This window comes from Canis lupus, chromosome 16, assembly GCF_048164855.1.
Source record: "Canis lupus baileyi chromosome 16, mCanLup2.hap1, whole genome shotgun sequence".
NCBI lineage: Eukaryota > Metazoa > Chordata > Mammalia > Carnivora > Canidae > Canis > Canis lupus.
This window is the reverse complement of record NC_132853.1, coordinates 53,763,809-53,786,884: the sequence shown is the minus strand read 5'-3', so window position 1 is coordinate 53,786,884 and position 23,076 is coordinate 53,763,809. Positions and strand designations below refer to the sequence as shown.

At 48.5% G+C, this 23,076-nt stretch overlaps 1 protein-coding gene across 12 annotated transcripts in view; it reads left to right on the top strand.

Moving 5' to 3' along the window:
- The window catches only part of SLC39A11 (solute carrier family 39 member 11), a 358,069-nt gene that overhangs the window by 307,598 nt on the left and 27,395 nt on the right, over window positions 1–23,076 (top strand). For 6 of the 12 annotated variants that reach the window (XR_012009253.1, XM_072781410.1, XM_072781408.1 and 3 more), the window contains one exon: window positions 20,176–20,352. The exons of 2 other annotated variants lie outside the window; for them this stretch is intronic. Coding sequence is in view for 8 of the 10 variants with exons in the window: in XM_072781410.1 (XP_072637511.1) it covers window positions 20,176–20,352 (177 nt within the window). In the remaining 2 variants the exon portion in view is untranslated. Of the gene's footprint in view, window positions 1–20,175; window positions 20,353–20,778; window positions 20,872–23,076 lie in introns of those variants that run through there. 4 more of the 12 variants (XR_012009254.1, XM_072781413.1, XM_072781416.1 and 1 more) reach the window with 3 other exon arrangements.

Sequence of the window (23,076 nt, the reverse complement as noted above, 5' to 3'; positions counted from 1 at the left end):
CATAATACCCTCCAGTTCCATCCACGTTGAAGCAAATGGTGGGTATTTGTCATTTCTAATAGCTGAGTAATTTATTTATGATAGTCACAGAGAGAGAGAGAGAGAGGCAGAGACACAGGCAGAGGGAGAAGCAGGCTCCATGCACCGGGAGCCCGACGTGGGATTCGATCCCGGGTCTCCAGGATCGCGCCCTGGGCCAAAGGCAGGCGCCAAACCGCTGCGCCACCCAGGGATCCCGGCCACGGCATTTCTTGTTTGCTTCTCAATGTTGGGCTCCCTCGGGCACAGGGGCTCTGTGCCTGGAGGAGCGCAGACCCTCACAGGCTCCCGGGGCCCAAGCCCTTGACCCTGACTGGGTGCTCGGGGTGTGTGCTTCTGACCTGACCTTCCCGGGACCCCCTGAGTGGCTGCACTGGTCGCTTGGCCCTTCATGCAGGAGAGTAGAAAGAAATTAGGGAGAGAAAGGGAGGGTGAGGGGTACAGTGAGGCCAGGTGAGGTGATTTTGAGTATGTGCATATGAAGATCTGTGATTCCAGACTTTTCTGTCTGTTGGTTCAGTCAAAAGAACCTTTCGTTGTTGGCCTCATGCATCCAGCCAGGTTCCCTCTTCAGGCAGGTGGGAAGCTCCACGAACCCAGGTCTGGACCTGGAAGTGTGTACCGCGGTCTCCAGGGGCAGTCCTGTCTTGCTGGCAGTTTGGGGGCGACGGCCCCATAAACATAACGGGGTCTTGTTCTCTGGGATGTTCACACCCATGCTTTCTTTTCTAAGCCTCAGTTTCTGCATCTGTAAAAACAGGGTTTCCTTGAGGAGTAAATGGAAGCGAAGGTCAAGGTGTTAGGTGGTGCTCTGCTGGGTAGCTGTGAACACTCTCCGCAGCGGGGCTGTGGCTGCGTTCCTGCATCTGTGGCCGGAGCGTGCAAAGGCAGGATGGGTTAGAAGCTTCTCCACGGACTGACTAGCCGCTGGAAGAGCCTGTCTCTCCGCTCTGACTTTGCATTCTTCACGGCGTCTGCTTGTTAGTAACACACAAGCAATTTGTGTCGTTAAACGTGACCGTGATGTCATCGCTATGACTTGTGTGCCGTGTAACGTGCGGACGTCTCAGGAACCCCACATGACCAGTTGGGACCTGCTCCCCAGCTGAAAACTAAAATGAAAAAGGTTCCTGACATAACATGCCCCTCGATGTGCCCGACAATGGCTTAGACATTAACATCTATTATAACCACTATAAATGTACCTAATAACATTTTTTGTAACAGCTTTATTGTGATATAATTCACATAGTATATAATTCACCCATTTATAGTGTAAAATTTTTAGTATCTTCACAGAGCAGTGCAGCCATCACCACAATCCATTCCAGAACATTTCATCACCTTAAAAAGGAAGTCTGGGCACTTCAGCCATCACTCCTCCCACCCCATTTCTTCTCAACCCTTCAATCCCTGGTGACCATTAAGCTACTTTCTATCTCTATAGATTTTCATATAAATTGTATTTTTATATATGTAATATCCCAAATGTATATATATATAAATTATATAGTCATATAATAGTGATCCTCTGCAACTGGCGTCTTTAACTCAGTATAATTTTCCCAAGTTAATTCATGCTGTAGCACGTACCAGTACTTTGCTGTTTCTTATGGCCCCAATAATATTCCAGGGTATGGATGCACCACATCTTGTTCATCCATTCATCAGTTGATGGACACTTGGGTTGTTTCTACTTCAGGACAGTTGTGAATAGAGCTGCGAGGAACATCTGTGTGCAAGTTTTTATGTGGACATTATTTTCAGTTCTCTTGGGTAGATACCTAGGAGTGGAATTTCTGGGTCCTATGGTAAATCTACATGTAGCATTTGAGGAGCTGCCACACTGTTTTGAAAGCAGCTGCACCATTTCCCGTTCCCACCAGCAGTAAAGGAGGGTTCTGATTTCTCGCAGCCTCACCAACACTTGTTGTGTGACTCGATGACAGCCATCCCAGGGGGGAGTGGGATGCCATTGTGATTTCCATTTGAAATTCCTCTATGGTTAATGATGTTGAGCATCTTTCCATGTGTTTGCTGGCCGTGAGTTTGTGTTCTTAGGAGAAATGTCTATTAATGTCCTTTGTCCAGTGTTTAAACTGGATCGTGTGGCTTTATTACTGAATGGCAAGAGTTCTTAATGCATTTGATCCAAGTCATTTGCCAGATATATGATTTGCATATGTTCTCCTATATTTGGGTTGCTTTTTCACTTTCTTGATGGTGTTCTCTGAAGTACAAATTTTAAATTTTTTGATGTCGAATTTATCTCTTGGTTTTTTTTTCTTTTATTGTTTGTGCTTTTGGTAACATATCTAAGAAACCATTGCTTGATGCCAGGTTATAAAGACTAACTCATTTGATTCTAAACATTTTATAGTTTGGGCTGTTAAAGTCTTTAATTTGTTTTGAGTTAGTATTTGTATATGGTGTGAGATAGGGGTTCAATTTCATTCTTTTGCATGTCAATGTCCAATCATTCAGTACTATTTATTGAAAAGTCTTCTTTTCCCTTTGAATTGACCCAACATCCATGTTGATAATCAATTTACTATAAATGGGAGGGTTCTTTTCCCCCTCAACTCTCAACTGCATCCTGTTGATCTCTAGGTCTATCCTTATGCCAGTATATCATAGCCTTTGAGTATTATAGCTTGGTAGTAAATTTTAATTCAGGACATGTTAGTCCTCCAACTTAGTTCTTCCCTGTCAAGATTGTGTTATTAATTCTGTGCCCCTGGTGTTTTCATATAAATTTTAGCATCAGCCTATCAATTACTGCAAAAAAAAAATCAGCTGAGATTTTGAGAGACTCTGCATTAAATATGAAGATCGATTCAGGGAGTGTTGTCATCTTACCAATATTAGGTCTTCCAATCCATAAACATGGGATGTCTTTCCACTTGTTTTGGTCTTCACTTTCTTTCAGTAATGTTTTGTAATTTTCAGTGTACACATCTTTCACCTCCTTGGTTAAATTTACTCTTAGAAATTTTTCATTCTTTTTGATGATATTATAAATAGAATTGTTTTCTTAATTTCATTTTCAGATGGCTAATTGTTAGTGTGTATAGAAATACTCTTTTTTTTTTTTTTTGGTATGTTTATCTTGTATCCTTAAGCCTTACCAAGCTAATTTATTAGCTTTCATAATTCTTTTTGGTAGGTTGCCTAGGATTTTCTATATATTTGCTTATGTTATCTTTAAGCAGAGATCATTTTACTTCTTCCTTTCCATCTAGATGTCTCATTTATTTTTCTTATCTTTTTTTAAATTAAAAAAATTTTTTTATCTTATTGCTGGTGAGGAACTTCAGTATAATGTTGAATAGAAGTGATAAGAGTGGTAATCTTTGTCTTGTTCATGATCTTAGGGGGAGAGTATTCAGTCTTCCACCATTAAGTACAATGTATGATGTCAGCTATGGGATTTTGAGAGATGCCCTATGTCAGGTCAAGAAAGTTCCCATGTATCCCCAGTTTGTTGAAGGTTTTTATCATGAAAGGGTGTTGGGATTTTGTCAAATGCTTTTTCTGCATCTATTGAAATGATTGTGGGTTTACTTCCCTTTTATCCTATTGATATGGAATATAGCAGTGATTTTCAGATGTTTATTTTTTTTATTTTAATTTTTTATTTACTTATGATAGTCACACACACACAGAGAGAGAGAGAGGCAGAGACATAGGCAGAGGGAGAAACAGGCTCCATGCACTGGGAGCCCGACATGGGATTCGATCCCGGGTCTCCAGGATTGCGCCCTGGGCCAAAGGCAGGCGCCAAACCGCTGCACCACCCAGGGATCCCAATTTTCAGATGTTTAAAACCAACCTTGCATTCCAAGGATAAATCCCACTTGGTTCTGATGTCTAATCTTTTTTCATATGTTGCTAGATTTGGTTTGTTAGAACTTGATGGAGGAATTTTCTATCCATATCCATAGGAGATATTGGTCTTTAGTTTTATTTTCTTGTGATATTTTTGTTTTGTTTTGGTGTCAGGGTAATACTTGTAGTCTAACTAAATATAGGAGATAAGAACAACTAGAAAATACCCCCAAATTTTTGGATTTGTACTGCTAGGTAGATGTTAGCACCTCTTACAGAGATTGGGATTCAGGGGAAGAAGAAGAAAATGAATTTGATGATTAGGATCAGGGTATGAGAACCATTTGGGTTTTACCCCTGTTGACAGAGCAATTGCTAATCTGTTTTAAGAAAAGTGTGGTCCAGGGGATCCCTGGGTGGCTCAGCAGTTTAGCACCACCTTTGGCCTGGGGTGTGATCCTGGAGACCTGGGATCAAGTCCCACATCAGGCTCCCTGCATGGAGCCTGCTTCTCCCTCTGCCTGTGTCTCTGCCTCTCTCTCTCTATTTCTATAATAAATAAATAAAATCTTTTAAAAAGAAAAAGAAAAGAAAAGTGTGGTCTACAATCTCCACTTTCTCCAGAACAATTGGCACCTACCCTCAGAAACTCTCCCATCTACCTCTGTTCCAAGAACACAGGAGTAGTTCCTGCTTTATAAGATACATGTTCAGTATTGAGGTGGGACCTGCTGTCAAATCCTTCACCTGTGCTTGGCACCTTATAACTCCTTTTGTGACCTGGGCTTCAGGTCTCTGGCTCTAAATTCTTTCAGCCTGGATTTTGATCCCATTACTTACCTGGTCTGTGGTACACAAGTCCTCACCTTGCATTTCATGGATGCTGAGCCTCATCACCCCAGGCTCTGATGGCATATTCTGGCTGCTTGAACCTGCTTCTTCTCCTCTGCCTTTTTTTTTACCTGGATTCTTCAGACTGTCTTGTCTGCTTGAATTTTGAGCTGCTTACCTGTCCTTCTTCTATTGGTGCTAACTGTTCCCACTACCTCCTTATCTCCAGAATCCTGACCTTTGTTTCCCCACCTGGACTTAACTCTTCTTACATCCCATCCTGATACCAACTGGCCTCACCTCTCCCCAATCCTCCATCTGTCCCTATCGTTGGTCATGGTTTTCTCTGGCCTGCCCCATCCTGCTGTTGATCATATGTCAACTGTGACCCCATGGTATTGACTTTCAAGGTGAAAAATTCAATTTGTTTCCCTTTGTGGTTAAGTTAAATATGTGAAAGCATATCCTTTGACTGAGGATCCTTGTAGATGGAGAAACAAGGAAGTGCTGCAGCTTTCCCGGGGAGGATTACCTCTAAGCTCTGTGGAAGGTTCCTCATATCACCCAGCAAAGTATTGGAGACCTTTCAAAGCAGACTGAAAACTCAAACCTCAGAATCACAAACACCGCTTTCTGGTAGAGCCCCAGCCAAGGTTTTAACTGGATCCAAGCCATCCTGCAAATGTTCTCTCCATGTTGCTTTTCTATATAAAAAAGCGAGAAGAAGGAAACACTAGATTAACATGATATACAGGGTAAATAATCGGTGTGGTTGGCAGAACAGATCACCCTGAGATTTGTACATATCCTGAAAGAAGCGACTGGATTAATTTGAACAGGAACAATGATCGACGTTATAATTAATATTACAACTCCTGGGAAATGGGAGGGGGAGGGCAGTGATATCTAAGGGATGAAATGCAGGAGGACTTACCACATTTCAGGTGAATTTAATGAAAAGAAGCTCACAGACATACCCTGGAAAATTTACTGTATTAGAAAAATAAATAAAATGTTACAAGACCATCCAGATAGAAAAAAGGCAGGTTACTCATAAAGGAATTAAATTCAGATTGATCAGAAACTAGCTCAAGTGAAAAGGGACATTTATTGAAAGGATCCAGGAAATTAGGAGCAGGAAAACCCGCAGCCTCATAAACAAGTGAAATTGGGCCTAGGAAATCTCCTTCTGTTCCTCCTCCCTCCTATCCTCCCCTCCTCCTCCCTTCCTCCCTCCTCCTCCTCTTTTTCCTCCTTTCTCCCTCCCTCCCCTCTCTCTCGCTAATGCACACACATACTCACATACTTCATTTTTTTGTGCACAGCTCAATAAAGCTGTTGGCCTGTAATTTCTTTACCCAACAACCACTGTTCCCTGGATACGCTCTCTTTGTCAAATTGTAATTAACTGTAAGAGAAAAGATATTTGGCTCAGCTCATCTGCGTTCAGGAGGGACCTTAAACAGATTGAAGACCAGCCTATATATCAGTTCACCTTGGACCCCGGATCCACTCCTGATCCAATCCTTTTGGACACTCCAACAAAAAAGAGCTCAGCTCTTTTTGGTCAAGCAAATGGCTTTAAAAAGAAAAAGGCTGGGGTACCTGAGTGGCTCACTTGGGTGAGTGTCTGACTCTTGGTTTTGGCTCAGGTTGTGATCACAAGGTCGTGAGATCGAGCCCCTCATCAGGCTCCACACTCAGTGGGGAGTCTGCTTAAGATTTTCTCTCCCTCTATGCCACGGCTCCATCTATCTCAAATCAATAAATAAATCCAACAGAAAGAAAGAAAGAAAGAAAGAAAGAAAGAAAGAAAGAAAGAAAGAAAGAAAGAAAGAAAGAAAAGAAAGAAGAAAGAAAGAAAGAAAGAAAGAAGAAAGAAAGAAAAAAGAAAGAAAGAAAGAAAGAAAGAAAGAAAGAAAGAAAGAAAGAAAGAAAGAAAGAAAAAGAAAGAGGCTGATGGTTTTAGCCTGGATTTTTTAGAAACCAGAGCCAAAGGCAAAGTTTGCATGCTAAAATGTGTACTGGGAGGTGTACTCCAGAAGAAGAAAGAGTGAGGGAGAAAGGAAGTGAATGGTACTAGGAAGGCAAGAAAGTAAATCTGAGGCATATCACTGAGCTGGCTATAGATTCTAAATCTGGAAGCTCTGTCACGGTTATGAAGAACATCTTTAGAGACAGAACAGGACAGCTGAGCCTCAGAACTGCCCGTCGGAAGGTGCAGAGGGGAGGAGAGAAGAAACACACATGTGATTTACCTCATAATGCCTTCTCATCTCTGCTTCTTTGGTCCAAGCTCACCTCTTCCATGCCTCTGAGTTGCATTACCCATCCCTCCAGGCCCAGCTGCTGGGGTCTAGCTGGGGGCATGTGGGCACTGCACCTGCTGTGGGTCCAGCCACCATGGAGAGAAGCTGAGTCTCTACTTTTGCGCGGTCTGAGACCATTCTTGATGTTAGGATCTAGCCAGCTGCAGGTGAGACTTTAGGAATGGCACGTTATATTAGTCATGGTTTTCCAGAGAAACAGAGCCAATAGAATGTGTACATATAAGGAAAGAGATGTATTATGAGGAATTGGCTCATGTACTTACGGAGACTGGTGAGTCCAAACTTGCAGTATGGCTGGCAGATGTGAGAACCAATAGTTCCATTCTGGTCCAAAGGCAATCTGCTGGAGAATTTTTTCTTACTCTACGGAGGATCCTTTTTTTTTTCCCAGTCAGTCCCTTCAACTGATTAGATGCGGCCCCCCAAAGACTAATTGCTTTAGTCTACCAATTGAGATGTTAATCTCATCCAGAAGCACCCCTGCAAAAACAACCAGCACAATATTTGGCCAGATAACTGAGCACTCCATGGGCTAGTCAAGGTGACACATAAAATGAACCATCACACGTGAGAATTTCTGGGCTTGCTTAAGAAATTCTCTGCCAACATCCAGGATTCAGGCAGGATCATAGGGAACTGGGATGAAGCAGACTGGTCCCAGACACTGGACTCAGCACACCAATTGCCTGCCATGTCTGATACAAGATTGTATGACCGCATCATTCATTATTGTTGTGCAGAGATTATCATCGTTCACGTGTTTATCTTTAAATTCTATCGACTCGCCTCTTCCCAATGACAACTGTGTTTTTGAAACTATTTGTATTTTGAGGATATATATATATCTCCAAAGAATCTCCAAAGCTCAACTTTGTCTTTTGCTGAGAAACCATCGTTCCACTCTGTAGACTTTGCCTTCCTAATCATGTTTTCTTTGGTGGAGAGAAAATGAACTGTGGCCTAACGCTGATATACCAGAATAAGCATACCAAGGGAGTGTGCCAAGGGAGATGATTGGGAATGTGTACTCCATATAAATGGAAAAGATGCTGTCTTGAAGGCATGTAAGTTTGTCTTCTGTCTTTCCCTTCCTTGAGTGATTCCTTAGAGATTTTTGACCTGCCCTACAGCACCATCCACCATCCACGTTCCTGCCCCTTCACACGTACACATTCTCACTGGGGACAGGGCCCACTTGTTTCACTGGCAAGCAATGTCACCACATTGTTGATGATGTAGTTCAATGTAACAAGATTGTTAACAAGACATGACTCGCATTCTCTTGTCATGCTAACTCTTGGAAATCTGGTGCACATTTCACATTTGTAGCGCATCTCAATTTGGATTTACCACGTTTCGGATGTTCCATAGCCACCCATGGCTCATGGCTACCATATTGGGTAGCGTAGCTCTCGAGCACTGGTTCTAAACCTTGGTTGCATGTTGGGATCCTCTGGGGCTTTGAAATACTGAATCAGAGGTGCTCCCCTGGAGCGATTCTGATTTAATGGGGCTGGGTTGAGGCCTGGGCTCCTCAAGTGACTTTTCTACTCAGGCTTGAGAACCACTGGTCTACAGGGCATTCTTCTTGGGCAGGTGAGCCCTTCCCTCCACCCCACCCCCCAACTCTGGCCAGACCTCTCTTTCCCTCCATCCCCATGAGACCCACATTGTAAACAGAAATTAAGCAAGCTCTAACTTGGGTCATGGGTAGACGAAAAACAGAAACAGGATGGTATTACATTCTGTCTCACAGACAAGAGTGAACAAGCTGAATACATTCTCTGGGTCTGTTTACCAACAGGCTTGGTAATTATTTGCTTGCCACTGCCCTTTCTGCTTGCAGTATGCTTCTTGATCCGTCTTTGCCAGAGCGTTCTCGGAGACTTGAGAATCATTTATGAACACCAGAGATTTGGCCATGTTTCCCCCACTGCATTCCACTGGGAGCTTCCAAAGGGAACAGAGGCGTTCTGTGAGGAATCTGGGTTCCTGGAGACAACTGCAGGAAACCAAGGGTCTCGTGACTTCTGCTGAACCCATTTTTCTCTGCGTGCCCTAGACAAGCAAGCTCTCCTTCTTCCACAAATAGAAACCAGTCCAGACAAACCACAGAGACTCGGGTTTCCAAATGCATCCAAAAAAGATTGTTTCAGGGAAGTGGACAAATGAGGCATGAGTAATTCAATCAGCAGGGAAACAAACACAGTGACGCCCCACCTCTGAAACCCAGGGTGTCGGCAGGCAGCTGTTTGGCAGTCCCAGCAGCTCCCGAACACCTGGGGCCCCATCGGCCCAGTCGGTCCCTCACATTCAAATTAGACTCCCCAGGGATGGTCCAGAGCTGGAGGCCTTGCATCTTGAGGAACAGAAAATTGCTGTGGGCTTTCTGGGGGCTGAACAATTTATGGAGAATAGAATCACTGGAAAGGTGTCACGAGTTGCTTGATTTTTTACTCTTTTTTGGATGTTTGCAACCCGGAATTCATAAAGTAAATAACCGGCCCAAGCAGGAGCTTTTTGCTCTAGTGAAACATGCCGGGGAAGGTACACATAGCCCAGTCGTTGACACTGAGCTAGACCGCCCTCCATCTGCTGGGATGCCAAACCCTTTATGTTGACCTTCAGGTAGAGGAAATGGGCCAAGCCATCCACTCTTATCCATCCAACCTGTCACCCAGAGCCTGTAGTTGCAAATGCTAGTTGGTATCAAGGGTACAATGTGGCTGTGTGTAGGAGTCCATACAGCGCAATGAATAATCCCCACAGGAACTAATCCCGTGAATTTCCTAACAACATCCACAGATAATCACCATGCCTACCAACATAGTGCACAGAAAGTCAACCATATTTCCTATGCTTTCCTAGAGTTTATGTTGTCCTTTCTTTGTTTTTTTTTTTTCTTTTCTTTTCTTTTCTTTTCTTTTCTTTTCTTTTCTTTTTAGGATTTCATTTATCTACTTGAGAGAGAGAGAGAGTACAAGCAGGGGGAGGGGCAAGGGGAGAAGCAGATTCCCCACTGAGCAGGGAGTCTGACATGGGGCTCCATCCCAGGACCCCAGGATCATGACCTAAGCCAAAGGCAGTCGCTCATCCAACTGAGCCCCATCGTTCTCCTTTCATATAAAGGTGAGGGGAGAGGGAGCAAGATCTCCATGACCAACCTTTTCCACACTCTGTTCCCAATCAGTATAGTGTAATTGTGCAACTTTTTAAACAAGGTATTTTCAGTGTTCATTTGTAAGGAAAAGAACCATAGTCCTATCGTCCTAAGCTAAGAAGAGAATTAACCAGTTCACAGAGCTGGAAAGTCCAGGGAGTCTGGCTTCAAGCACAGTTTGGTCCAGGGGCACCTATGATATCATCAGACCTCTGCTTGTTCTTCTCTCCTTCAGCTCTGCTGTCTTCAATGTTATCTTGATTTTTGGGTTCTCTGTGGTGGCAAGATAGCCTCCTGTTGACAGCTCCAGCCCTGTATCCTCCCAGGTTCAAGTCTGACAGAAATGGGCCGTCTCCTCTCATTGGCTCCCTTGAGGTCCAATTAAACCAACTTCTATCACAAGTTGAACCAGTCGAACCAACAACTAGCTGATTGGAATTATACCCATCATCTGGAGTAGGATCAGTCTGCTTCCTGGAGCCCAGCACGGAGGCTTGGCTGAACCCCTAGGGACTGAGAGGGTATAAGGTGGGTTCCCCGGGGGGAGTTGCCTGGTCTCTTCAAGATGGGGCCTTCATACTCTTGGTCCTTCCTGCTTGATTCCATTGGTCCTTCTTGGATGGAACACACCACAGAGGATATGCTTTGGCTGTTTCTGGTGGCGGTGTCCTTGCCTTCCCAGAGGCCACCATCAGATTGAGGACCTTGTCGGACCTACAAGAGATCATAAGAAATGTGCTTCATAAACTGCCCAGGGCTTCACAAACTCAAGTCCTCTTTTTGCTGTTATTTCTCAGGAACTGTGAACTTAGCTCCTTCTTTTACTTTCTTAGTCTGAATGACTGAAGAATTGGGGCATTGTTTTCCAGAGAGGCAGCCTAGCCTAGCACAGTGTCACGAGCACGGACTCTGAAGCCACCCTCTCCGGGTCCAAGTCTAGACTCTGCCGCTGACCTGCGGGGTGGCTTTGATTAAGACTCCAGATCTCTGTACCTTAGTTTTCTCACCTGTAAATTGGGGACAATAGGATGCTCTCCCTTGTATTTTTTTTTAAGATTTTATTTATTTATTCATGAGAGACACGCAGAAAAAGGCAGAGACACCGGCAGAGGGAGAAGCAGGCTCCCTGCGGGGAGCTCAATGAGGGACTGGATCCCAGGACCATGGGATCACAACCTGAGCCGAAGGCAGACGCTCAACCACTGAGCCACTCAGGTGCCCCTTTCCACAGTTATATTAATCAGTTAATATATTATATTAATCAGTTAATACACATCAAATGCCCAGAACAGGGTCTGGCATGTTGCAGGTACTCGGTAGTAAAAGTAATAGATTTTACTCTTAGGGAGTGGGCTCCTCCGTCCAGGGGTCATCAAACAGAAATTAATTTCTGAGCCTGTCCCAGAAAGATACTCGGGTGGGAGGCATTCATTCAGGGTCTTGGTGTCTAAAAGCCCTATCTTGTTTGGAGTGGGATGTCACCGTTTTTTGAGAAGGATTTAAAAACTGGATCTGTCTGGGGACTCGGTCTGGCCTTAGAAAAGCTACGTTAGCTCATCAGAAAAGTAGTTGAGAGCTCAGACCTCTGAGCCCGTGTGCTTCATGAGCCCGGTGTCAAGCCCAAGATAGGACTGGGCCTCCCGTGGGGCAAAGATGCCCTGGGCGCTTGACCCGCAGGTGTCACCCAGGCTGGCACTACCTCCACCCGGGCAGGGAAATGCTCCTTCAAAGGCATTCATTGCTTGCTGTGTATTTTTATCATAACACCTCTTCCACCTCTTGCCCCCATGGAACTGCTCTAATTAAAAGGCTATCAGTTCTGACTTGGCCGGGAAAGTTCCTGCAGGTTGCAGCTTGAGTCTAGAGGGATTTGGTTTTGATACACGGGCTTTATGTTGTGTCTCTACTCTGTCTTGAAGCACAGACACAACAGGAACATCAGTCCCATGGGAGGGACTTTTCACTGCTTTATGGTTTGGACAGGATCCACTCCTGACGGAAACCCCCTAACATTTCGGGGAAAATCTGTACAGTAAATCCGAGCAGGAGGAAAAGGCAAAAGAATGAAAACCGGACAGTCCGCAGCCTGGTGACGGGGTGATGATGGAGCCCAAGAGACTAGGCTGCCCGTTGAAGTCTCCCTCGTCCACCCCAGCCTCCTCAAGCCACAAGGACAGCTGGAATCCATTCTTAACATTCCTTGGAAAGGAGGAATCCACTCCCTCTCCTAGGCTCGTGTGCAAAAGCGATTGCCAGAGCTGGGCTCCGTCAGTCTTTGGGACAGATCATTCTTCGTCGTGGGGACTACCCCATGCTCTTTCGCAGCATCGCCAGGCTCCAGCCACCAGGTACCAGAAGCACCCTGCCCAGTGTCCCCTGGGGGGCCAGATCTCTGTGGCTGAGAACCACCACTGCAGGTGGTGCATCCTTCAAACACTTGAAGGCCTACTAGGTGCCAGGCTTGTGCCAGGGGCTGGTTAAATCCAAAACAGTAGGCTCCTATCCTCGGACTCAGAAGAACAGAGTTGAAACCCATTGCAAATTAGTGTAAATTCATAGAGCATGGATTGGCGCATCCCGGAGTAAATTAGTCATGTGTTCGAGCCAAGGGATGCCTGTGTTCTGTTAAAGGCTTTACTTACTGTCTTCCGAAAGAGCTCTCTCAGGCCCCAAGGCCTTCCTACTTAGCCACCCCTCAAAACCATTCTGTACGCCCTCCCCAGTGGAAAGGGAGCAGCTGCTCCCAGTCTCCTGAAGAACCACACTTCAGAGGCTTGGCCTGCGTCCTCTGCGCCTCCTTCTCTCCAGCCAGAATTCCAGGTCTCTAACCTCCTGGGAGGCATTGTGGGTAATGCCGAAATTGTGCCAAACATCTGGATGAGAACGGCAGGACGTGGCCAGGTCTCCCAAGGTTTCCATGCTGCGCCGCTGGGATAGGATGTTAAAGTGTCCCTCCCCGCTGTGCTGTGACATCCGTGCTCGACTGGCAACCCCAGGCTTCCAGCTCCGCAGCGGGGGCCCCACTCATCGGCCCCATCCCCTGCCCCCCCCCACTTGTTTGGCCTGGTCAGCTCATGTTGGAGCCCGGGGACAGGGACGGTGCCATCATGACTTCCCCTTCCCTGGCCACCCCAGCCTCACCTCTGTGGGACTGTCTCTAGGAGATGCTCAGAAACCAGTAAATACTTCTAGGCGTTCGATGGTGTGTATAGAAACAGTCAGAGGTCCCCCTGACATCTTAGCCTCCCCCAGTTAGATAGAAATGACTCTACGCTTCTGAGACTTAGCATCACTCCTCTAACCCAGTTGATGGGAAACTACCGATGAGCACTGGGTGTTATGCTATATGTTGGCAAATTGAACTCCAATAAAAAATAATAATATAATAATAAAAAAAGAGACTATTGAGAAAACTTGAACCAAGTTTCCTGTCCCAACTGAATGCATGAGAACAATCACAAGTGCAAAATATGAACCTTAAGTTAAAAAAAAAAAAAAGCAGCTGGCCCAAACCGTGCCCATCTCCCGGACACCGTGGTGCCCTGGCCATGGAAGGGCCCCCCACACATTTGACCTGAAACCGAGGTTTCTACATCCTTGAACTTCTATTCTCGAAGAAACCTTGTAGCTTATTTTCTGTGTGACTTTTGGGTAAGATACCAGAGGAAGGGTTCCAGAGCGGGCTCACTGCCTCTCTGGGTTTTCCATGGTCTGACTTCTCGGTGTGGGACTCCACCAAAACCCAGATGCAGGAAATGGTTTCTCGAAGGTTCTACATACATGGCAAACCAGAAATCTGGACATTCCAGGATTTCAGCTGCCTGTGCCCGGCCAGTGAGGATGAATCATGGGTGGTGCAGTTAACAGAGCACAGAGCTGCACAGAAGGCTTTTGCCACCTGCTCGGAAGCTGAGAATGTTTGCAGCACCAGCCTCTCTTGCCAGCCTCGATTCTGGGGTTGCTTCGTCCCCAGAGACATTTAAAAACAGAAAAGAGGGCAGCCTGGGTGGCTCAGCAGTTGAGCATCTGCCTTTGGGTCATGTCATGATCCCGGGGTCCTGGGATCGAGTCCCCCATCGGGCTCCTGGTGAGGAGCCTGCTTCTCCCTCTGCCTGTGTCTCTGCCTCTCTCTGTGTGTCTCTCATTAATAAATAAATAAAATCTTTAAAAGAAAAAATACAGAAAAGATAGCTGTGTGTCCTGAGCCTTGATAGTGCGGCCCCAAAGTGAGAGGTGGATGGGACCCTCCCTGAAAATGCCTTTCAGCCTCAGGAGGTGGCTGTTACTGGTGACATGAACAAACAGGTCCTGTCACACGTTGTGGGGGCTCCCTGGAGCCTCTCTCCTCTGTCCTGCTCCAGAATTCTCAGTCATAACAGACTAGATCGATTTCTGAGGGGCCAGGCCAGAGCTGCTCCCTCCTCCCCGACCCCCACCTGGGTCTGGAGGGCTCTCCTTCCCCCCTTCACAGATCCTCCCCCAAAAGTATCCTTCATCGCCGAGGAAGCCCAACCAGATGTTCACCCTGGAGGAATATTTGTAGTCTGGGGACTGTCCCGTCCGACACCGTCTCCCAGTACTTAGGACAGTATGTGGCACAAAGAAATACTCGTTGAATAAGAGGAATGGGGTTTTAAGGCATTGCCTTTCAGCCAAAGCTCCCCTCTTTTTTTTTTTTTTTTTTTTTTTTGCTTTTTACACTGGAGTGTTTTAAACAAACATATGGGAAGGAAAATGCTATAATAAATCTCCATATGCCCATCACCAGCTTCAGTAATTTTTCAGCCAAATTTGCCTCGTTTTATTTTTTTGCTTTTATTATGGAAACGTGTAAACATACATCAAAAACAAGAGACGGCTATAATAAACCCCCTGTGCACGTCACCCAGCTTCAAGTATGATCGGTGGTAGCCACCCAGCCTCACCACACTGAACACACCAGAGGCAGTTTTAGAAACAGCCCCCCCAACTCCCTTTTGGGAGTAACCAAATCAGTTTATTTCTAAGCTGTTTAGAGAGAAACAAACCTAAACATCTTATAATTACATCCAACTTCCTTTCTGGAAAGAGATCCAGAAAAATGGCTTTTTTTTTTTTTCCTTTTTCTTCTTCTGCTCCCTTTGATCTGAAAAGCAGCCCCCAAATGTCAGGCCATATGTGTGTAAATGCAGACATGGAGGGCACATATAAAAGCGTCTCCCCCACCCCCCCAAGCAGGTCATTATCTGTGTTTATCTTATCAGGATACTCCTAAACCAGGCCCACTTAGAACAAGGCGTCCTCAGTTCAGTTTATAAATCCACCGTCCCAGGCGGAAAACAATTTGAAAGGCAGCATTGTTTCTGGACAAGGCTGTAACTGTGATAGCCGAGCTTGTATGGCTCCTGTCTGCTAATAAATTGCCGGCCCCGGGGTTGTGGCCAGGGACCTTGGCAAAGCATTGTGCCCTGTGTCTTCTCCTTCCCAGGCTCGTCATCCCAATGGCCACGTAGAGGGCCAGGCAGACAGAAGAGCGTTTGCGGAGTTCCTGGGTCACGGGGTGGTGGAGGCTGCTCTCAGGGGGTGTGGTCCCCACTGTAGGACGTGCTCCATGTGCCTCCTCGGGCGGGTGGGCTCCGGTCGGGAGATGGAGTCCTGGGGTCTCCCCCGTGGCGCAGTGAGCTCCTTGCTCCGGATATTTGGCTTTTTGGTTTCTGTGAGATGGTTTGGTGGCAGTGGGATTGATGGTGACTGTGGGAGGGAGGGGTTCCAAGTCTTTCCTGCCTGCTTCCCGCCACCCAGCCTTACCTTGGGCCCTTATTGGGAGCAAATTGAGAGATACCTTCATCTAGGGGCGGTCAGGGAAGGTTTTGCAGTAAAAGTACATACGCAGAAGTACTAAAACCATCAAAGGTCATGTGAACGTTGCTGTCGTTGTTAGGGGGAAGAAACAGACAGGAATTCTGTGGGCAGGGTGTAGTGGAACACACGGGGGGACACAGAAGGTCACCCCCAGCCTCGGGCCAGGGTCCTAGGGTCTGTGTACCAAATGCAGATGCTGAGGCATGTGGCACAAGGCTGCAGCAGGAAGAAGCCAATGCTGTGTGTGAAGCATCTAGAACAGCATGGAACGTGCAGCGGGGCTCAGAAAAGATGAGGAATGATAAGGTAACAATATTATCATAGTATTTATGTGGTATATAATTGGCAACATGATTATCCAAAGCAAGTTCATGGAGGTGCTAAATAGCGGCGAGCAGGTCTGTGTGGGTAAACTGGAGAATTCTTGATGCGGAATGGCAGTAGAGTAGATGACATTTTCCATGGAAATCGCAGAGTTAGGGGCAAGGACGTTGCACAAGAGAGTGTGGATTTTTTTTAATGTCAGGCTGTGAGCAACCCCTGAAGGCTCTTGAGCGAGACAAGCATGGCGAGGACTGTCCGTGAAGCCCAGCGGGAAGAGGAACAGACTTTGGAGCATGATCTTGGTTTAACCATGCAAGTGTCCACCAAGCCCCTGGCCTTGGGTCTTTGATCTGTAGCGTGGGGATTAATATCAGCCCCTCACATCCTGCAGCTCTCCTGGCAGACACCTTTGAAGTAGTGGCCATCGTTATTTGTGCTTTGAGAGATCATGTGTCGGTGTGGTGGACGATGGGGGTGGTTTGAAGGAAGGAGTAATGAGAGGCAAAGGCTAAGGTCAGGCAGGATCCAGGTGAGGACCCAGGAGAGGACTCAGGTGAGGACCCAGTGAGGACCCAGGAGAGGACCTAATAAGGACCCAGGAGAGGACCCAGTGAGGACCCAGGAGAGGACCCAAAAGAGGGCCCAGGTGAGGACCCAGTGAGGACCCAGGAGAGGACCCAGTGAGGACCCAGGGGAGGACCTAGTGAGGACCCAGGAGAGGACTAGTGAGGACCCAGGAGAAGACCCAGGAGAGGACCCAGTCACAAGCCTAAGCTCTGCTGCTCCTCCCCATCCCCGAGACCCCCACTGAAATGCCAGCTCCTCTGAAAGTCCCTGCCCTCCCCTCCACCTCACCCCCATTTACTCTTGATCCCACCAGCCCACCTGTTTCCTTCTGAGCCCTTCGCAAGCTGTAATTATATATGCTTTCCTCTCTACTTAATTATTATCTGTCTCTCCTCACAGACTCTTTGCCCCGCACCAGAGTCTGTTTCGCCACACCTGGCGTCCAGGTGTTACAGATGCGCCCTCCCACACACCCTGGCTGCCCCATACTAGTGTCCTCTGGCTGCCGGAACAAATTACCACAAACCGGAGGGCTTAACATGACAGAAATAAGTTTCCTCCCAATGCTGGAGGCCAGAAGTCTGCAACCAGGGTGTTGGCAGGGCCGCCCTCCCTCTGAGGGCTCCAGACGGAAATCGTCTCTTGCCTCTTGTGGACACTGGTGGCTCTGGGCAATTCTTGGTTTGGGCAGAGTAAGTCTGGCCTCCCTCTGACCCCGGCCTCACGTGGCCCTCTCCTCTTCAGTGTGTCCCTCCTCTGTGTCTTCTACAGACACTTGTCATTGGATGTAGGGCCCTACCAGATAATCCCAGTCGATATCAGCTCCAGATCCTTAACTTCAATATATCCACAAAGACCCTTTTTCCAAATAAGGTCACGTTCACAGGTTCTGGGATGTGGGTGTTCCTTTTGGGGGGCCACCATGCAGCCCACCACGCCCTCCTTTGTGCGATGTTCCCTGGAATAAAGATGTCTTGAGCAAAAATGACTTGCCAAGTTGCCCACTGGGTTCCAGGCACAGGACCAGCCACACGTCAGGGTCCAGGAAGTGTCCAGCTCTGGTGAAGCTTTGCCTTCCTTTTAGGGAGAAGGGACCAACCATGAACACATGAGCAGGAATGTGCCAGATGGTAGACAGACATGCCGAGGAGAAAGATCAAGCCAGGAGTGAGGCCGAGCCCGTGGGATGAGTGGTGGAGGTGGGCTCTGTTTAGACTGGCGCTCAGGGGAGGCCTGCAGGGGTGGGGAGGGGGGAGGCATTGAGGCAGAGACCTGAATCGAGGTTGGGGCCGGGGGGAGTGGTGTGCGGTAACCAGAAGTGGATTTCCCATTTCTACCCTTCTTGGCGTTCCTGGCCTCTGACCCCTGTGTGGGCCGTTCCCGTGATTTCCAAAGAGAACCAAAGAATTCAGTACCAGGCCAAGGAAAGGGGCAGACAGGAGAGAAGGAAGGAAGGGCCAAGGGAAGTTCCGCTCCCAGCCTCAGGGAGAGCAGCCCTGCGCATGCCCGGAAGGAGGGAGCGAGAGAGAAGGACTGGCCCTGGGAAGGGGGTCTCCGAGTGGGGACCCGTGGCGTCCCCACCACCTCTGAGCCACAGAGCCAGGACGGCAGACTCTGCAGGGCAGCCCAGGGACCACCAGCCCCAACCCCAGGTCTTGCTGCAGAGAAACACTATCCCAGACTGTAGTGGATAGACCCCGACAGGACCCCACAAGCCCCCCCTTCCTGTGCCTTTTTGGTCATCATCCTGCCTCCCAGTCCCCGGCCAGCCATAGATCCACTGGAGAGGACAGAATGGAAAAGACACAGCACGCGGCAGGGGAGGGGACAGCAGACACCCCTCCATCCCTCCCAGCGCCCCAGCCTCAGCCCCGCAGCACATGGGTGGGTGTGGGGAAAGCCTCACAGAATGGGGGGAGCCGAGTGGCAGCTGGCTCAGGGTCTGTAGCACAGCAGAACTGGCTCTTCCTTGAGGAAATTCAAAGCCAGGTCAACTACCAAGCCAAGGGGCTCCACGGGGTTAGGGCCGCACCCTGGAGGCACCCCATGGGGGGCAGAGCGGCCAGCAAGCTGAGGCCACGGGGGGACCGTGGTATCTGGGAGACATCGAGGAGACAGGCCCTTTGAAGCCCATGAAAGAGGACCCAGAGCAGGAAGCAGCAAAGGACACCAGGGCTCAGGGAGGTGCCCCGAAGGAGCCAATTCCAACTTCGCCGACTATAGCTTAAATAAGCAAGGAACCTGTTGGCGATCTCAGGGGGGCACAACTGACCACCCATTTCTCTAAAGCGCCAGAGAGCAAACATTTTAAGCTTTGTGGCAACTATGTATTTCTGCCCTTTTAACCCCAAAGCAGCCATAAATGGTACAAATGGATGGGCGTGGCTGGGTGCCAGGAAAACTCTATTTACTAAACCAGGACAGGTTAGATGTGGCCCGTGGCCATAGTTTGCCAACCCCTGATGTCGACAGTGGGGAGCTAGGGAGGGGTTTTGAGCAGAGGAGTAATAGTGCTCGGGGAGGACGGCTGCGGCGGCCGTGGGTGGCGGGGACAGACCCGGGGCAGGGAAGACCGGGGTCCCCTTGGCTCGGGGTCTCCCACTGGGCTCTGTGCTCCTGAGGACACAGCAGTTTTCCTTAGATGATGCAGCATCCACCACGCTTCTGGGAAGCGAGATACTCGCTGCTCTGGGACCACCCAAGGAACCAGATGGTTTACTGATCTCATTGTTAAATAAAATATTTTAGTAACGTGTTCGAGTTCTTTCCAGGCCAGGCCCCTCCTGACATCTGGGCAGCGTCTGGCCAAAGAGTGCTTGGCAGGCAGTCCTGCTGATCTGCACCCTTGGGTTTGGATTAAGGATGGGAGGGATGTCCCCCGGGCCGCAGGCGTGCTGGACAAGGGTCCGAGCCCACACACATTTGGAGAAAAGCAGGGCCTGTGTGAGGCCAAGTGCTCATGCACCCTCTCGGGGCTAAGGGCAACCAGACAGCCGGGTGGGCCCAGACGAGGGGTGGTCGAGGTACCCACCAAATTGGGAGGCTCACCTTTTGACCTGGATTGAGGGTGGGGAAGGCGTGGGGGGTGGGGGTGGGAGGGGAGGTTTGCTTTGGATTCTGGTCATTCTTGTTTTGTTCCATTGTCGTCTGGGGTTGCTCCCTAATTTAAAAGTGATCCAGATGTTTGGTTGTTATGAAGATATTTGGCATCTGATAAAGCCCACGGAATGCTGACAAAATTCAATATTCTTGTAGTGCAGGGTGGACCCAAATCATACCGACCGCTACTACCTCTTCCTGGCAAACAGGTGTTGCCCGAGGAAGCGGACCCTGCAGAGGCCAGAGAGCGGGCGAGGCTGCAAAGCCGCCCATAGGAAGCGCAGTGCCGTCCTCTCAGCTTCCCTTCTCTCCACAGCAGCTCCTGGACACTGGGTACATGTGTAAATCCTTGCTCTCCTCTCCCTCCTCACCCCACCCCATCTCACGGCCCCAAGTTGTTGAGCAATTTTACAAAAAGGCGCTCGGCGTGGATGGATGGACAGGCAGTCGAGGCCGGCAGGCAGACAGTCTGCAGGGGGCCTGGTCAGGCCAGGGCTCCTGGGTTGGATGGGACAGGCCTGTTCCCTGCCCCCTGACCCCTCAAGGCCAGGCATTATACCTACTGGGTAGCCCAACTGACCCCATTTTAACAGAGTGTCATAGCTATGGCGGGGGGCGGGGGGGAGTATCTGGTCCAGAAACGCACAGGCACTTGGGGCCCCATGAACACTGCGGAGACTTCCGTGAACAAAAGACATCTGCACGTGAACGTGAGTCAAAGGTGAGTCCAGGACCAACACTGGCTCTATTCATATTTAGTTTCCACGTGTGAGTAATTCTCAAGAATGCCCGTGGTTTACTCTGGTGACGTTAGTGGCATTAATACTCAACGGCTGAAATGATTTCAGACACTGTTTCAGCTGCAAACAGCTGTTGATCCAGCTCCCAGAAGGTAAGCATTCTGAGGGCAAAAAAATTAATTAATTAATTAATTCAGCTTTTGCATTTCTGGCTAAGAAGTCCTTCTGGGGTTAACCATATCTAGGTCTGCTGATGGGAGGCCCCGTCATCAGTTTCCGAATGGTTGGACTAGCTAACCACTTTATTTTTTATTTATTTTTTTTAGCTAACCACTTTAAAAAAAATAATAAATCTCAGAAAGACTAGACCCAGGGTTGGGTACAGATGGATACGGTACAGAGAGGATGCTCAGGACACAGTGCAGTACATTTTTACACAGAGAGAAGCAGATACAGGGAAGAGAGTGACTTGCCCAAGGTCACTGCAAGGAGACGGGTGAGCCAGGACCTGAGCTGAAGGCTTTTCTCCGTCTCTTCCCCCACCCTAGGGGTCCTCAGTGAGGACAGCACTTCTACATCACCTGGGGAACTTGATCAATAGGCTTCATCCGGGGGCACCTGGGTTGCTCAGTGGTTGAGTGTCTGCCTGGGGCTCAGAGCATGATCCCGGAGTCTTGGGATCGAGTCCCGCAGGGAGCCTGCTTCTCCCTCTGCCTATGTCTCTGCCTCTCTCAGGAATAAATAAATAAAATATTTTTTAAATTTTATTTATTTTTTATTTATTTATGATGGACATAGAGAGAGAGAGAGAGAGAGAGAGAGAGGCAGAGACACGGGCAGAGGGAGAAGCAGGCTCCATGCCAGGAGCCTGATGCGGGACTCGATCCCGGGTCTCCAGGATCGTGCCCTAGGCTAAAGGCAGGCGTGAAACCACTGAGCCACCCAGGGATCCCCAATAAATAAAATCTAAAAAAAAAAAAAGTTTCATCCGCAAGGAGTTGGCATCCATGTTTTGAAAAATCTCCCAGACGCTCCCCCATCCCCAAGGCTGCCCTTCTGCTTAAAATCTCTATTTATAGGATCACTCCTTTGAGACGAGGCTTCAAGAGGTCTTGAGATGTGCTGAGAAGAGATCTCACATCAGTGGAGTGACCCTTTCCCTACTTGCCCCTTCCCACAAAGGGCACTCACTCTCCCTTGCATATTTGGAATGTCTGGTCTGGTTTATCTGCTCCAGAGGTTTCCATGTGACTGCTCCTCCCGAGGGCTGTACTTTTGTCAGCCGGTCTTCCTGCCACCTTCAGCGGGCCTGAAATCCTTCCCTTCCCTACCCTGTGGAAAATAATTTGGCTCTTAGAGGCCACTGTGGAATCTATCTATGAACTGCTCCTGCCCTAAGGATCTCCTCTCTTTGCTAGCAGACGCCCTGTTAAATTTGGGGAGCTACTAGGGGATACCCGGGGTGGGGGGGTGGTAGCTAACGTATCCCTCCACCCCCACCCCTGTACACACACACTCTCTGGAAAGCAGAGAGGTATTGGTCTCGGGTGGAGGGCAGCCCAGCTGTGGATGCATTCATGATGGCCTGGCCTGGGTTGAGAGGCTTGTCCAGCATGAGGTCATGGCTTCAGGGTTTCCAGTTAGAAAAGTTGCATTGTTTGCCCAGAAAAATATTAACATCGTCCCTCTCCTGCAGTAATGCTTGGCCGCTGGGCGCTCTCCTAGCCTGGCACGGCTTCCCTCGCCAACAATGGCAATACTTTGTATTTCCCCTGGGCCCTTCATTCAGGCATCTTAGGGCCTATTCTTGTTCTGCGGGCGCCTGCAAAGCACAGCTTCCTCATTCAGAGGGCGGAAACAGGCCCCAACAGGCCTGGGAGAGATCTGCGGCGTCAATGCACACTTGTCTTCTCTCAGGCTCACAGTTAATCAGCAGAGAGCATTTGACAACCACTTGAGTGGCCTCTGAAGCCGCTGGGCTCTTCCTGATGTGTGGCCAGCTTGGGCCATTGTTCAGTGGAGCCACGCAGTCCTCGTACACCAAGGGGCCCTCTGATGCTACCGGTTGCAAGCGGAGCCCTCCTGCCCCCCCCACCCCCCTACCCCAGCAGGTGTGTGGCCTTGGGGAATGTCGCTTAGCCTCTCAGTGCCTCAATTTCTGCCTGTGTCCAATTGGAATTACAGGCTGGAAGGGTTTGGAGGTTCGACAACAGAACACGGAGAGCATGTAGCTCCGTCTGGGCAAACACTTGCTCAGGGGAAGGTGGCTTCTGTTACTGTTTTGTCATCCCCGTCGTTGTTAGTTAGCATTGCAGAA